A 13,018-nucleotide genomic window follows, 5' to 3' on the forward strand; every position below is an offset into this window, starting at 1 on the left:
GGCGGGGGGGGGCACGGCCCAAGAAAGGATACAAATAAAGCGTTCCGTAAATGTATAGTTTACTAAACCATAGACATCATATTTGATTGCAAGTTCAGATACCATAGGGGGCCAGTTGAAAAATCCCACTACCAGGATTACCTATCCAGTCACGTGCAAACAGGAAGTAAGGTAACCAATCACCAGGTAAGCAGTTTTATTTTTAGACGCACATGCTTTCAACCGCCATCTGAGCGTAATTATACGGTTCGTGCAAAGCGCTCCCGCGGCTACGAATACGAACTAAAATAAAGGAACTCCGAAGTACATTTTCATTGTTTCAACAAAGTTAAAAAGCTGCTTTTTTTCTGCCTCCCATTTCCTGCTGGAGTCACAATCGCGAGGCACAGGAGTGTAGGCTGATGGAAAAAAAAAATCATCTCTGGAAGGAAGTGAAATGCTGAAGTCATGCTCCGGTTTCAGAAATTCCAATCTAAGCATGAGTAAAAGTAATAAAATAAAAAAAGAAAGAAACACGGAATGGCGCAGTGGTAACAGCTCAGCGACATTAGCCAGTTTAATTTTTATTCGCCGTTTAGAGGCATTTATCTGTATAGTATTCCTACTGGTGGAGTGTAATTTTCCTCAAAGTTTACTCTGACAATGAAAGGCTGTTTGCGCAGCAATTCTGGCCAGCTGAGTGCGTGAAAGGCACATTACAAATAGAGATCCCAGCTCGAAACTGTGTTCATCTAGAAGGATGGGTCTGCACATGCAACGGGCCTGTGATTCAGTACAAAGCTATGCAGCACGGCATTGCAAGCTGTAACTGGAGATCGTAAAGCCTTTTGTATGGATTATTTAAGCAACCGCCTTCTTTACTCTTAAAATCTCTGTGTAGCTTGTCCTAAAATATTAATATAGGACGAATCACGTTTACCACCGAAAACTTTGGCATACTGGGTGTACAATGTTCTGTATACCAGTCCCTCAAAGCTGGTAGCCTAAAGCAGCAAATGTTTCTCTCCCTCCTCCAGGAAGTCTGTAAAATGCAGGCAGGGGAGGGGGCAGAGTGACGGAGGGAAGGCAGAGAAGGGGGGGAGGAGAAATGCGACACGGCGGGCAGGGGAGGGGGCGGATCGGGGAGAGGGTGTGAAAGCAGCAGGGGCCTTTGAAGTGAAGCTAAGCTTCACTTCAAAGGTGTGGGAGGAGTGCGGCCGAGGGAACAGACGGCGATTTGGTGATGTGCACGCGCATTTTAGGTCAATGCGCTTGCGCATTGACCTAAAAGCGCACGGGCACAGCACCAAATCGCCACAGTTAGTTAAACTTTGTTTAAAGCCCTATAGTCTCGCTTCTCTCAATGCGCATGCGCATTGATAGGTCATGAGACCTAAAAAGGAGATGGAAAATAAATCTCTAACTGGGCACCAGACATGCAGGCAAAATATTTAGCCCGTATTAAAGTTAATAAACAAAATAAATTAAATACAAAGCCCACTTTGAACTAGCTTGGTTGAGGAAGAGAAATGGACTGTATTTAGATCGATGTGAACAAAGTACATATGCTTTGTGCAGTCACTCAAAGTGAAGGAAGACAATGAGCATGATGGGTTGACCCATTGCCCCATGTTACGTGCAGTTGTGAGAGGAAATGAATCAATTTCACAGAACAATGGATGAAGCCCACTGACCAAAACCCCCTCCAACATATGTACATTAAGTACGAATTTGTGGAAAAATATTAGTCTGGCAAGAAGTTGTCTCAAAGGATAACCTAATAAATACCACAAGGAGAATTAGAAGCGCCAACTTAGAAAGTCTGTCATTCATATCAAACATCAAAATAGGCAAAACGTTACCTGCAATAGTACAACAGAAGGCACAGCAAAACCAAAAGTATGAATGCCATTCCTCCTAGAATTGCCAGAAGAAACAGTGTGTGGTAGGAAGCAATGTCCTGGGTGACCACGGGACCTAGAAGATGGAAAGAGGAGTTAAGGCATCTGAAAGGTCTTAGTTGCCTCCTAAAAGTAAAGAATGCAGCTCATATGCACAGTTTCTCCCTGCTAAAATCCACAGCACATCACACTTCCTTTATATTAGGTATTTGAAAAGGACACTGTTCGTCAGTCACTTGGCCCAGTTGGCACTTTGCATAGGCTACATATCTACAGTTGCTAATCAGTCATTGGGGCCTCTATTGCTTGGTACCTACCCTAATCACAGATGTGTGTGGGAGTCATTTAAAGTGCATGGGTTATATTTCTGAAGTTGTTCTTTATGGGGAAGAGGCTGGAGTCAACTTCCAGGAGTGCCTGTGTGTATCTCAAGTATGTAGCGGGTTGTCTGTGTTGTTGTTTTCAGTGGCATTTTAGGTGTTGCAGCCCTTCCTCAAACCTTTGTTAGTTTTTGACCAGCTGTTACAATTCAGTCTTTTGTGGGAGGAAGGTATTGAGTTCTTCTAATGGCTAAATGTAGTTATAGCAAGTGACTAGAATGTTGTGTTTCAACTAGATATTTTAGTCTGGGGGAAAAGGATCCTGGTCGTACTATAGAGCGTAATGATCAGATGCCTTGATAATGGATTGGCATGTTCTTCCATGCTTCTTTGAGATGCTGAGTTTCCGAATTTCCATCTCTTTTCTGGTTTCCCATAGTGGCCCTTCCAGTATTTAGCGTACCCCCCCATGGGTCATGTAATTATATTCTCAACAACTCAGCAAAGTGTAGTTGTCCAATGCATTATAGGCTGCACGGTTGACCAAGTGTCAGGGCCATGGTTTGGGTACGGGTGGTGATTGAATTTCCATATAACTTGCTCATGTTCAGTTCTGGAACGCAGCACTATTGAAAAGGAGGTGTAATTGTTTATTTTATTTTTTTTATTTTTTTTAAGAAATACCCAAACTTGCCGGATACACTAAATTAATGAGATGAGAATGTTGTTGTGGGGAGGTTGGTGGAGAGGAGGGAACAGAAACGTGGTGGCAACATTTATTTGATTATGGAGGGTGGGGGGAAGGGAGTAGCATTCAGTAGTATATACTCCCCAACACCCTCCACACAAATTCACACAATATCTTTATTCAATTCTATAACATTGGCATCACATGTTATACAAAAACACATCTTTATTCCTGAACCGGTAACATTTGGATATTCACACCGAGAAGAAAATTTTCTGTAAAACATTAAAAAATACTTTTTATTTTTAATAAAGACAACAAAATCGCTTGCACACAGAAATTCAGATATTAAAATTCCAGACACAGTACATTGAAGTTTTGATGGGGAAACCTGATTAAACATTTCAAAGTCAATAGGTCAGTTGCGGGAGCAGATGAATAAGAAGAAGAAAAAAAGAGAAGCTAAGGGAAAGTGGGAGTTTGGTTCTTGAGTGCTCCGCATCACTCGGGAAACAATTGCTGAATTGTCAGATAATAACAAAAGGTTGTGCGCCCATGCAAACGACCTAGGTGTTACTATGTCAGTCATTCCCTTGCAAGTTTATCTATTTTCTAGTCCTCATCTCTGGTGTATGGTTTGATGTAGGTTCTATTGGAAACATTCACTGCTGGGTTCTCGTTTCCCACGGTTCCTGTAATTGGAAGGCACCTGAACATATTCTGCACGGTCTCATTGTTCTAGGGCGCCACATCCCTGTGGTGTGGAGTCTGAGGTTCCCCAGCCCAATAGCTCCCAGTGGTGATTCTCTCGGTCATAGTCTGTTGCATATATTTCTCTGTACTCTTGCTTTCCAAGTCCCACCAGAGTTGCGTAGAATATTCTTTAGCCACCGGAGTCACGGAGTGTGTAAAAAAGGCTGTGCCATGGTGAGCAATGTCGATTACAGGCAATGTTTTTGTGGAGGACAGAATTTATAAGAACTGGTCATAAACCATGATGGCAAGTCTGAAGGTAATAAACCTTGGGGTGCTACACACCAAATAGTATGATCCGCCTTAGTTTGTTATAATAAGCACTACATTTTCTTTAATACATTCCCAGAAACAAAAGGAGAAGACAATCTGTTGGTTATATTATGAAGCTTCTTTTTAATCTTTTTTTCGGAATTTGATGTACCGCTACAGAGTAAAGCCAACACGTTTTTCCTTCTCTGGCACACACTTCCTATGGCTCTCAAGGCTGTAAACACATTCACACATAAGAGTATGAATCAAAATGAACATTCTGAAGATTATAAATAAATACCACAGGCATGTAGGCTAGAACTTAAAAAATCTGAGGTGGCGCAAACAAATGAGGAAGTGCACATGCGCTAAAAAGGGACTTAGTGAGATGTGGAAGAGTGGGTTGATTGGTGAACAGTTGTGCAGCCCACAGGTAGAGGCCTGGCAATTGTATGACAGGACAGAGTAATTAAAAAGGAAAATAAAGAGCAAACCTAGGGTGGAATAAGTTGGTATGACAGCTGTTGTAAAAGAATAGGCGGATATATGGTACTTGTAATGTCACAGGGGAAGAAAGACAGCCGTAAGCAAAAAGAAGGTAAAAAGGGGCCATAGGTTATGTCCAGATCAGTGAAATGTTTGACAAGAGTGTCAAGAGAGGCTATTGCTTTTTTGAAAAAGTTTACAGACACTGTTGGTGCCTTAACACTCCATTGTTACAAAGGATATTATAAATTGCTCAAAACGTTGTCGAGCACACCTAGCACTCCCCTTTGTGACTAAGTACCTTTTAACCCTTGCAGAACAGAATTACTAAGTATTTAAATGAAGTCTTCAAAATAGTTTACGAGATTGCCAGCCGTGCAGTGGCTGAAACTGTTATATTGGCCTTTATGTGCAGATCCGTCCTCTAAAATTGAGAAAATCAGTTGTGTATTTATTGCACCCAACCAGGCTTCAGGGTCTTCGACAACTTCTACTAAATACTATAGACCCCCTTCAGATACACCTCCAATGAAAACAGTTCACGTGGCTGTAAAACACCCATCATCACAACCCTTCAGAAGAAATCTGGAGCAGCCTCTTCACTTCTGGCTAATGTAAAGACTCTTCTGCCACTTCCCACCAAGATACTGGAATCAGCAGTTAATTCTATACGTTCTTCCTTTCTTGAAACTCACGATTTGCTTGACCTCTCCCACCAAATTACAGAGCTGAATTCTGATTGTTTGCAGTGCTTCCCAGGCCACTCCATTTCTCCTCAGCCTCGCGCTAGCCTTTGATACCTCACAAGGTTACTCTGTTCATGCTGAAGAAATGTCCGCTGTGAAGACCTCCCGTGGCCTCGCTGAACTCATTTGCTACTGACCAGGAGAAGGCAGCCAAGCTTCTACTTTGTATTAAGTTTTGGGAGCTGCTGTGACGGTTACTGCAGGCGTCTTCCCAGAGTCCCACACTCTACGTATACAAGACCTCTGTGGCAGCTTGTATTAATCCCCAATGTTTCCAGTTTTCTTGCTATGCTTAATATGAAGTAGCCTTTTGTGAGAGCCATCACTCACTAGACTTTAAGAGGCAAACTGCCTTTACAACGCGAGTAGAGCCACACGTGCAGTTTCCCCCGAGCTCAATCACGCTTGCCTTAACCACGCATATGCCTCAACCACGCATATGGAGAAGTGTGGCTCAGTGGTTAGAGGCGGCAGACCCGGAAGCTGAGATCGGCCGTGGACCAGGGTTCGATTCCCCGCCTCGGCGGGTCTCGGGCTCTAAAATTCCACGGACTCGATAATTCTCGCTCCGGTACCTACTCAACTCACGGGGTCACACTCTGCGACTCTGGGCAATAGCTTGCTTAATCTCCACTACGGCCCCTCGCGGCGGGATGCCTGGCTTTCACCTTGTGGATACCCTGCCGGGGTATCTCACAGGGGAATACCAGGACGGGTTCCCTAAGCAAGCGCTTCGATACCGTGTCGGTGATTTGCGCTATATAAATACATGTACATTTACATTTACATATGCGTGGTTAAGGCAGTACGCAGTTAAGATGTCCAGATGGGCAAGAACAGGAAACATTGGGACAGAAAGCTTGACACGGACAGGTAAGAGGGGCTGGGGCCAGATTTGGGAGGTAGTTTTAGGGGTTGAAGTAGTTTTAGGGATCGGGTTGTTTATATGGCAGGAGGCTGGGTTTTAGGGCTCAGAGTGGGGGTTGGAACAGTTTTAGGAATGAGGTCATTTTTAGCGCTGGTGGGTAGGGTTGTTTATAGGGCAGGGTTTTGGGGCTAGGGGCGGGTGGTTGGTTGGTTTTAGAGGTGGGGAAGTTCTTAGGGCTTGGGGTAGGGGACAGGATGTTTATAGGGAAGGGACCAGGGTTTAAGGGCTTAGGGCAGACAGGCTGGGGTGTGACCTTTACCACTCATCCCTTTGCCAATCATGCATTTACCACGAAATTGCGTGTTAAAGGCATGCGTGGTAAGGAATGGGTTGGTTAGATGCATCCATTGTTCAGGCTACGTTGTAGAGGCACGTGTGGTTTAGCCATACGTGCCTCTTTCATATCACCACTTAAGGAAGCATCTCCGGTTTAACAAAGAGAAACAGACATAGCGATTTCTAGAGGTTCAGTTCTACTTAGTCTAAACCTGGGGGCCTTCTTCCACAAGTGACGTTCCTAATCCCATTTGTCAAGCTGGAACCCTAGGCACAGCTTTGATACCGCTTCGTTTATTAAGGGAGTCAAGATAGAAAAGATGCAAGGTGTACAATGTCTTCAGCTCAAGCAATGGAAAGAAACCAAATCAGAACCCTGCATGAACTATGACCTCAAGGTCCCACCTTCCAATTACTATTTTAATTTCTGTACTGAGACACTTAGAAATTCAACTCGGTGGTCATGACAATTCATTGGCCTGTGGAGCCTGGAGAATGACAGAGGGTGCATTGAGAATTACTGCCGAACAAAATTCAGCTAGGTCCTAAAAGTGCACCCAACCCATCATTGTGGAACAAAACAAAAGCTATTCTGCGCTACTAGTAAAGAAATATCTCACATGCAGATTAAGGTGTGCAGAAAACAGCGTCTATGTTCCTTTTTACCCCCAGGCGTGCAGGGATCCAGAGAAGCCTCATGATGAATGAAGTAATTTTCTTTATTTGTTGTCACTCCTGTCTGTGAACTAACAATTTGATTCAAGTCTGTGAATGTGCATTTTCACACTCCTTCCATTAAGATCAGACTTTCTTTTCCCCGCTTAGTGGACTATCACTAGGACATGCCTATTGCACCACAACTGTACAAGAGCTATACCCGATTTTGAAGTTTCTCTCATTGGAAGCCTTATGGTCCTATTTAACTCAATCTGTAAGCCGGGACAGCACCAACCAAATCATTTACCTACTGGCTTTGCAAAAGTAATTTCAAGTCCTCTGATTCATCTGTAGGAGGTAGGTCTGAGATGCTATGGTGAGGGGCCTTTGCTGCATAGACCTAAATCAGGATCTCACAAATGAAGCAGAGCGAAACAACTATACATTCTTTTAAGTGGCTCCTCTCACTTACTTTACTTCGCTGTCCCCACGACTAAGAGTTGCTGGTCTAAATCTCCCACTGCTTTGGTATTTATTTTTAGAGTTAGGCTACCAACAAAGGTTGTCTTGGTGCTGGAACAGAGATGGAAGACAATGAAAACAGACAAATCGTGAGGCTAATTAATACAACTTTGCAAATGAGATAGGTTTTCTGTAGTATGTGCATTGAGGGTTTTAAGTTTATGAGCTCAAGAGCCAGACCAGTCAGAAAACCCAGGACTCGGAATGATGTCCCTCTAAAACAAGCTTGGGGATTTTGGGAGATCTAGAGAAGTGTCAAGACTTTAGACCCAAGTGATCTGGCTGGAATATATGCGAGATCAGAGGGGACAGGAGTTTAGGGCCCATCCTATTAAAAGTCAAGCGCATAATGCATTAAACCTTAAATTGAATTCTCTGTTGGAAAGGAAGTGCAGCACACGCCTCAACTCAGAGTTTGTCACATTTCCTCAATCCTACCATCAGCGATAGTGCCAAGTTTTGAACTTCATACCACCGCCATTTGAAGTTTGGAATTATGGTCCACTGGAAGGCCAAAGTATAAGGTATTTGCGTAATCTAAGTGGGAGAGGATGATGGATCTACTCACCCTAACCCGGTCTTCTCCTTCCATTCCTAATTGGGAACACGGTTACTTAAGGGCAACTCAGCGTCACGGACAAGTTGTTACATTTAAGGAGGATTTGTGTGTCATCTGCATAGGACTCAACCTGCAAACCAAACCTCTAGATCAATTCACCAAGGAGCTGGACATACATGTTAAATAGGATTGGGGACAGCACAGGCACTTTTGGGACTCTGCACTTCAATGACACTCATAGGAATCCAAAGGAAATAGGGAGATTTAACTGGTTTATGTCTTTCCTTGTAGGCCATACTCAAAGAGGTCCTACTGAGGTTGGCCCTCCTGGGATGACTGAACAGGACTGCCATAAACCATACCGGCATCTGCTAAGAGCAACAGGAAGCTGAAAGTAGAGTCCTCGATCAAAAGTGTTACTGAGATAGTCAAACGGTACTACTAAAGCCACCTCAGTGCTGGGCCCTACCTGAAAGCTAAACTGAATCTGACGTAGGGTCCCATATCTTCTAACCTTCTTGCTAGCCACCTAATCAGAACATTCTCCAAAACCCTAAAACCAGAGAGGAGCATATTAGGTCTAGTTTCCTGAGTCTAGATAATTGTTTTACTTTTCAAGAACGATAAAATATTGCAGCGTACCTTTACTTAAAAGCAAGAGAATGGCTTCGGACAGAGGAGGCACCATTACAGGGTCAGCTATTTCAAAAAGGTCCGGCAGTCTCATTTCAAGTTGCATAATGCTAACAGGCCCTCAGCTTGAGATATAGAAGAAACTTGGCTCAGACTGATATACTGAGAAATCACTGGAATGACCTCAGTCAGGGAGTTGATTCAGCATGTGGAACCAATTTACTCATATATATTAGATCATAAACATTAGCATTTTTTTCTGAGAAAGGGGAAGACACATGCTTGCACAATTTTTTGAAAGAAGCTGCCAGAAGGAACAGGGGCAGAATAAGCACACATTATTTTATGTGTTGGAATGGAGGAAGAGGGAAATGTGATGTAATAAAAGAAGCGTTAGCAGCATGAAGCGATATGCTCTACTCTCGCAAGTCTTTTTTCCATTAACGTCATTGCCCGCTACCCATGTGTTAAGCATGTGCTATTTGCAGTGCCCGCCTCCAGTTCCCCTTCATGAAATTCCTTGGTGGACTGTGGTTTGGGTGTAAAAGTGTCTCTCTTGAAGCTTCGGGACTTCTGTTTCATATTCTTCAGGGACAACTTTAATGCCTGTTAGTTGCCTCGGCTCTGAAAACAAAAGGGGAGTTCTGTCAGGGCTAGAGGATGGTTCCGCGTGGGTGGAATTATTGTTCTGTAACAATACAACCCCATGGGAGGGAAGTAAAGGAAGTCTCAAAGGAGCAAGCACAAAAAGCAACCATGGGCGAGATCAGCTGTGCCGCCTCTCACCTTGAACTTTAGACCCAAAAAAACCTCAAAGTAGCGGCTTTGTGTTTTGTTGCCTCAAGGTCTTTGCATAATATTACTACTCTTACATATAATTCTCTCCATCAACGTTCACTAGAGTAAAATCCTTAGTTTTTGGTTTGGACTCTTCACTTTCACTTGTCCACCACATGACAAAAATACCAAAAAGCAACTAATCTTTTTCATTCTCTCCCTCCCCCAAAAATCTGCTTTTGTCTGACCAATTAAGATTACCAGCTCAAGCTTGGCTAGCTCTTGATTAGTCTTTGTCAGCGCCATTCTAGCAGGGGTGCTCCTAGCCTCGCTCATCGCATATTGCGCTCCATAGCCATGCTCATATCCTTAACAAGGACTTTTGGCCACGTCAATCTCATCTTCAGCAGCTTGAGATGGATACTCTTCAAGGCATGTATTACACGTGTCTTGCTCATAAATCAGTACACCTCAATAACTCCACCCATGTGTAACTTACAAATCTTGGGCCGTTGAAGAGTACTCAGAAGTAAAACCGACCTTCTGTAGAAGTACCATAATTCCCAACTGCACAAAATCATTCCGACACAGATGTAGCGGCCGCATTCTGAAACGCTCTTCCAACCAACCGATGGATCACATTTTCTCTGCTGCCCTCCAATGACATCTAAAAGCTCATCTCTTTTTAATGTATTCATTATAAAGTTGCACACATCTTGTTAATCTATTAATATGCCCCTGGCCTGATTTAATCTAATTTGTCCTAATGCCACTGCTCGTGCAGGAGGATTCTCAAGGGAACTATCCATGTCACTTAGAAGGACTGGAACAAGTGGGTGGAAAATTTGATATGAATAAAGTGAACACAGCAGACTAGGAAGAACATAATTGATGTGTTCTCCTCTATCTCAAAAGGAAAGTTTCCATTTCAAAGTCATTGCCAAGTTGGCTCAAACATCTGGAGAAGAGTAGCGATCCAGGGAGGAGGTGAAGGGAAGGGTAAAAGAGGGTCATACATAAAAGAGGTATTGCAACTAAAAGAATGTGGCTACTGTAAAGGAATTAAAGGAGAGAATGTAGGTCTGGTTCATGAGAGGAAAGGTTTTGGAACCACAAATGATAGATGAGGTTGGGCACAATTACATGATGTAAGGTCAAGCGAAGGAGAAAAGAAGCTACTTGTAGGGGTATCACAAGAGATGTGCTAATGGTAAATATAAAAAGGGAAGTAGACTGAGGATGAACTCACTACAGAGATCAAAGAAGGTTCTACCGCTGAAGGTGAAAGTGGGGAATAAATAATGGGTGAAGCAGAAGCATACGGTTAAGGAATTCCTGAGGAATGCGAGTAGGTGGGGGACAGTGTTGACGAAGATGTGGTAAAAAATGCCACTAATTCATGTGGCTCAAATGCACATGTCTGTTTTTAAATCAGAGCAAAGTCAAGAAGACCACTGTTCTTAAGAAAGGGAAAGAGGTTTACGTTCATTGATTGATGTGTGCTATGTGAATTTAGTAAGAAGGTGTGTGTGTCATTTATTTTACACTGATAATTCCTTTTTGGATATTCTTTGTGCATTGTGCTCCACATGGTATGGTTTGTTTAAATCATTTATAGAGTATTGTGACACCCTAAAAGGGTTCCAGGATCAGGAAGGTTATAGGCCTCCAGGTCTCCCGTGAACTCGACAGGCAGTGTTGCTAGAGAACATGTAAGGAGGGAACGTGCCCAATTAGGTTCTACAATTAGCCACTTCATTTGTCAATTAAACTATTGTTACATTTCTACTGACCCGGGTTGGAAGGAGACATGGCGGCCACCCAGTATCCCAGCTGTGGCGCGATATATGTCCAGGTGAGCTGAGTTCCTTCTTGCTGAATAAGGCCAAGGCTGCTCTTCAGCCATGTTCCTATGAAAAAATAAACAAAGCCTGGGTTAGGCACTTTCTAGGATGCAGCAGTGCTTAGTATACAATTAGCATTCATTATAGTGCAGACCACATTCTATTACACGCAAAGGAACAAGCACTATAATAACTCAATGGAGAATTACCAGCTGTGAACCATCTGACGACCATGAGCCAACAATTCTGTTACTTTCAAACGACCTTTAAAAACAGGATGTATATCAGTTGTTTAAGCAATTACGTTAATGTATCATTTCATTTAAACAGCAAAAACGCGTGGCTTTTCTCATCCACTAGCTCTAAAAACATTATACAATAGTGAAACATGTAAATGCCCTTTCTTTCCTCGTTTAGTCCACTATCGGTATTATCCACGAGGGGGCGCGCAAGGTATGTCCTAATTTATTAAGAATTTAAAGCAGCTTCTTCCCAAGCTATTCGACAAAACTAAATATGCATGGGGCAAAGAGGATGCAACAAATACATACGTTGCGACAGCCAATCAAGTCACTGCTCCGAACTGCTTCAATCTCTGAAACGGCAGAAGGCTTTAGACCGTCCTTCAGAAACAAACGCTCTGTGTGATAGTAATTTGCCTGGACAGTGCTATTTAGCGGCTCATTACATATAATGAAGGTACGGTATTTTACTCCGTTTCTATTTACTGCCACCTGTTATCCACTGGAGGTACAGTCATCGGAGAACTGAGCCATTTCACATCCGGTTGGGCAGCTATGTAAGCAGGAGCCAAGAGGGAAATCCGGGTTGAAGAGATCTGACCGTTGAGAATAAAGACGAAAATATGTTGGCTAATTTAGCCCTGAGAAGTTCTCGATTCTACCTGAATATCTGAATTGGTAGTTGACCCCCCCCTCAAGTACTAGGTTGGACTGATCATATGCCATTAAGCTTCTCGATGCTGCCCGTAACTCTAGCAGTACGGGCACAAGGCCGGAAGGACTTCCGCAGACCTTGGTCAAGAGTAACGTCCCCTGCGTTCAGCCAAGTCTACAGTGCCCCCTCGTTCAATTTGGACGAGGATTCCAATTCTGCCTGGGCAAGGCTGGAGGGCGTGATCCAGGACAGGGCCGGACTGGGGACCGAAATCGGCCCTGGCAAAGTGCTCAGCCAGCCCCCCCTCTCCCCTGGGGGTGCGACCGCACTCTTTGCGAGGGCCGGTTTTCGGCCGATTTTGTTACAGGGCCGTTTTTGCAGCTATGCTGCAAAAAACGGTCCTGTAACAAAAACGGCCCCCTGGGGCCCAAAACCGGCCCCCACCCATGTGGCCGACCGGGATATTGCCCAGTGCCCGCAACGGCCAGTCCGGGCCTGATCCAGGAAACCCTGGATGTTATAGCTCCTCTCAAAAGGGTAACTATTCAGGAGAGGGCAGCTCCTGCCCCCAGGTACTCGAATACCCTTAAAAAGGAGAAGTCCACATGCAGGGCCCTGGAGAGGAAGTAGAGGAAGTCGAAGGCAGAACCAGATGAACAACTCTATCGAAGGGCACATAAAACCTACCTTAACAGTTGCAATGCAGCAAGAAGGACACATCTTGGTGTACGCATTACAGGGGCTAAGAACTCCTCTAAGGAGATATTCAAGATCTTGAAGGAATTCACAAATCCTAAGTT

General features: G+C 43.8%; 1 protein-coding gene across 1 annotated transcript in view; it reads right to left on the minus strand.

Annotated features, from left to right (window-relative positions):
• FAM171A1 (family with sequence similarity 171 member A1) overlaps window positions 1-13,018 on the minus strand; it is a 377,776-nt gene that overhangs the window by 27,793 nt on the left and 336,965 nt on the right. Inside the window, exons 6-7 of the mRNA XM_078663605.1 lie at window positions 11,271-11,387; window positions 1,842-1,956 (exon numbers count right to left, since the gene is read on the minus strand). Of these exons, the coding sequence (XP_078519731.1) occupies window positions 1,842-1,956; window positions 11,271-11,387 (232 nt within the window). The remainder of the gene's footprint in view (window positions 1-1,841; window positions 1,957-11,270; window positions 11,388-13,018) is intronic.

This window comes from Lissotriton helveticus, chromosome 10 (genome assembly GCF_964261635.1).
Source record: "Lissotriton helveticus chromosome 10, aLisHel1.1, whole genome shotgun sequence".
Classification (NCBI taxonomy): Eukaryota; Metazoa; Chordata; class Amphibia; order Caudata; family Salamandridae; genus Lissotriton; species Lissotriton helveticus.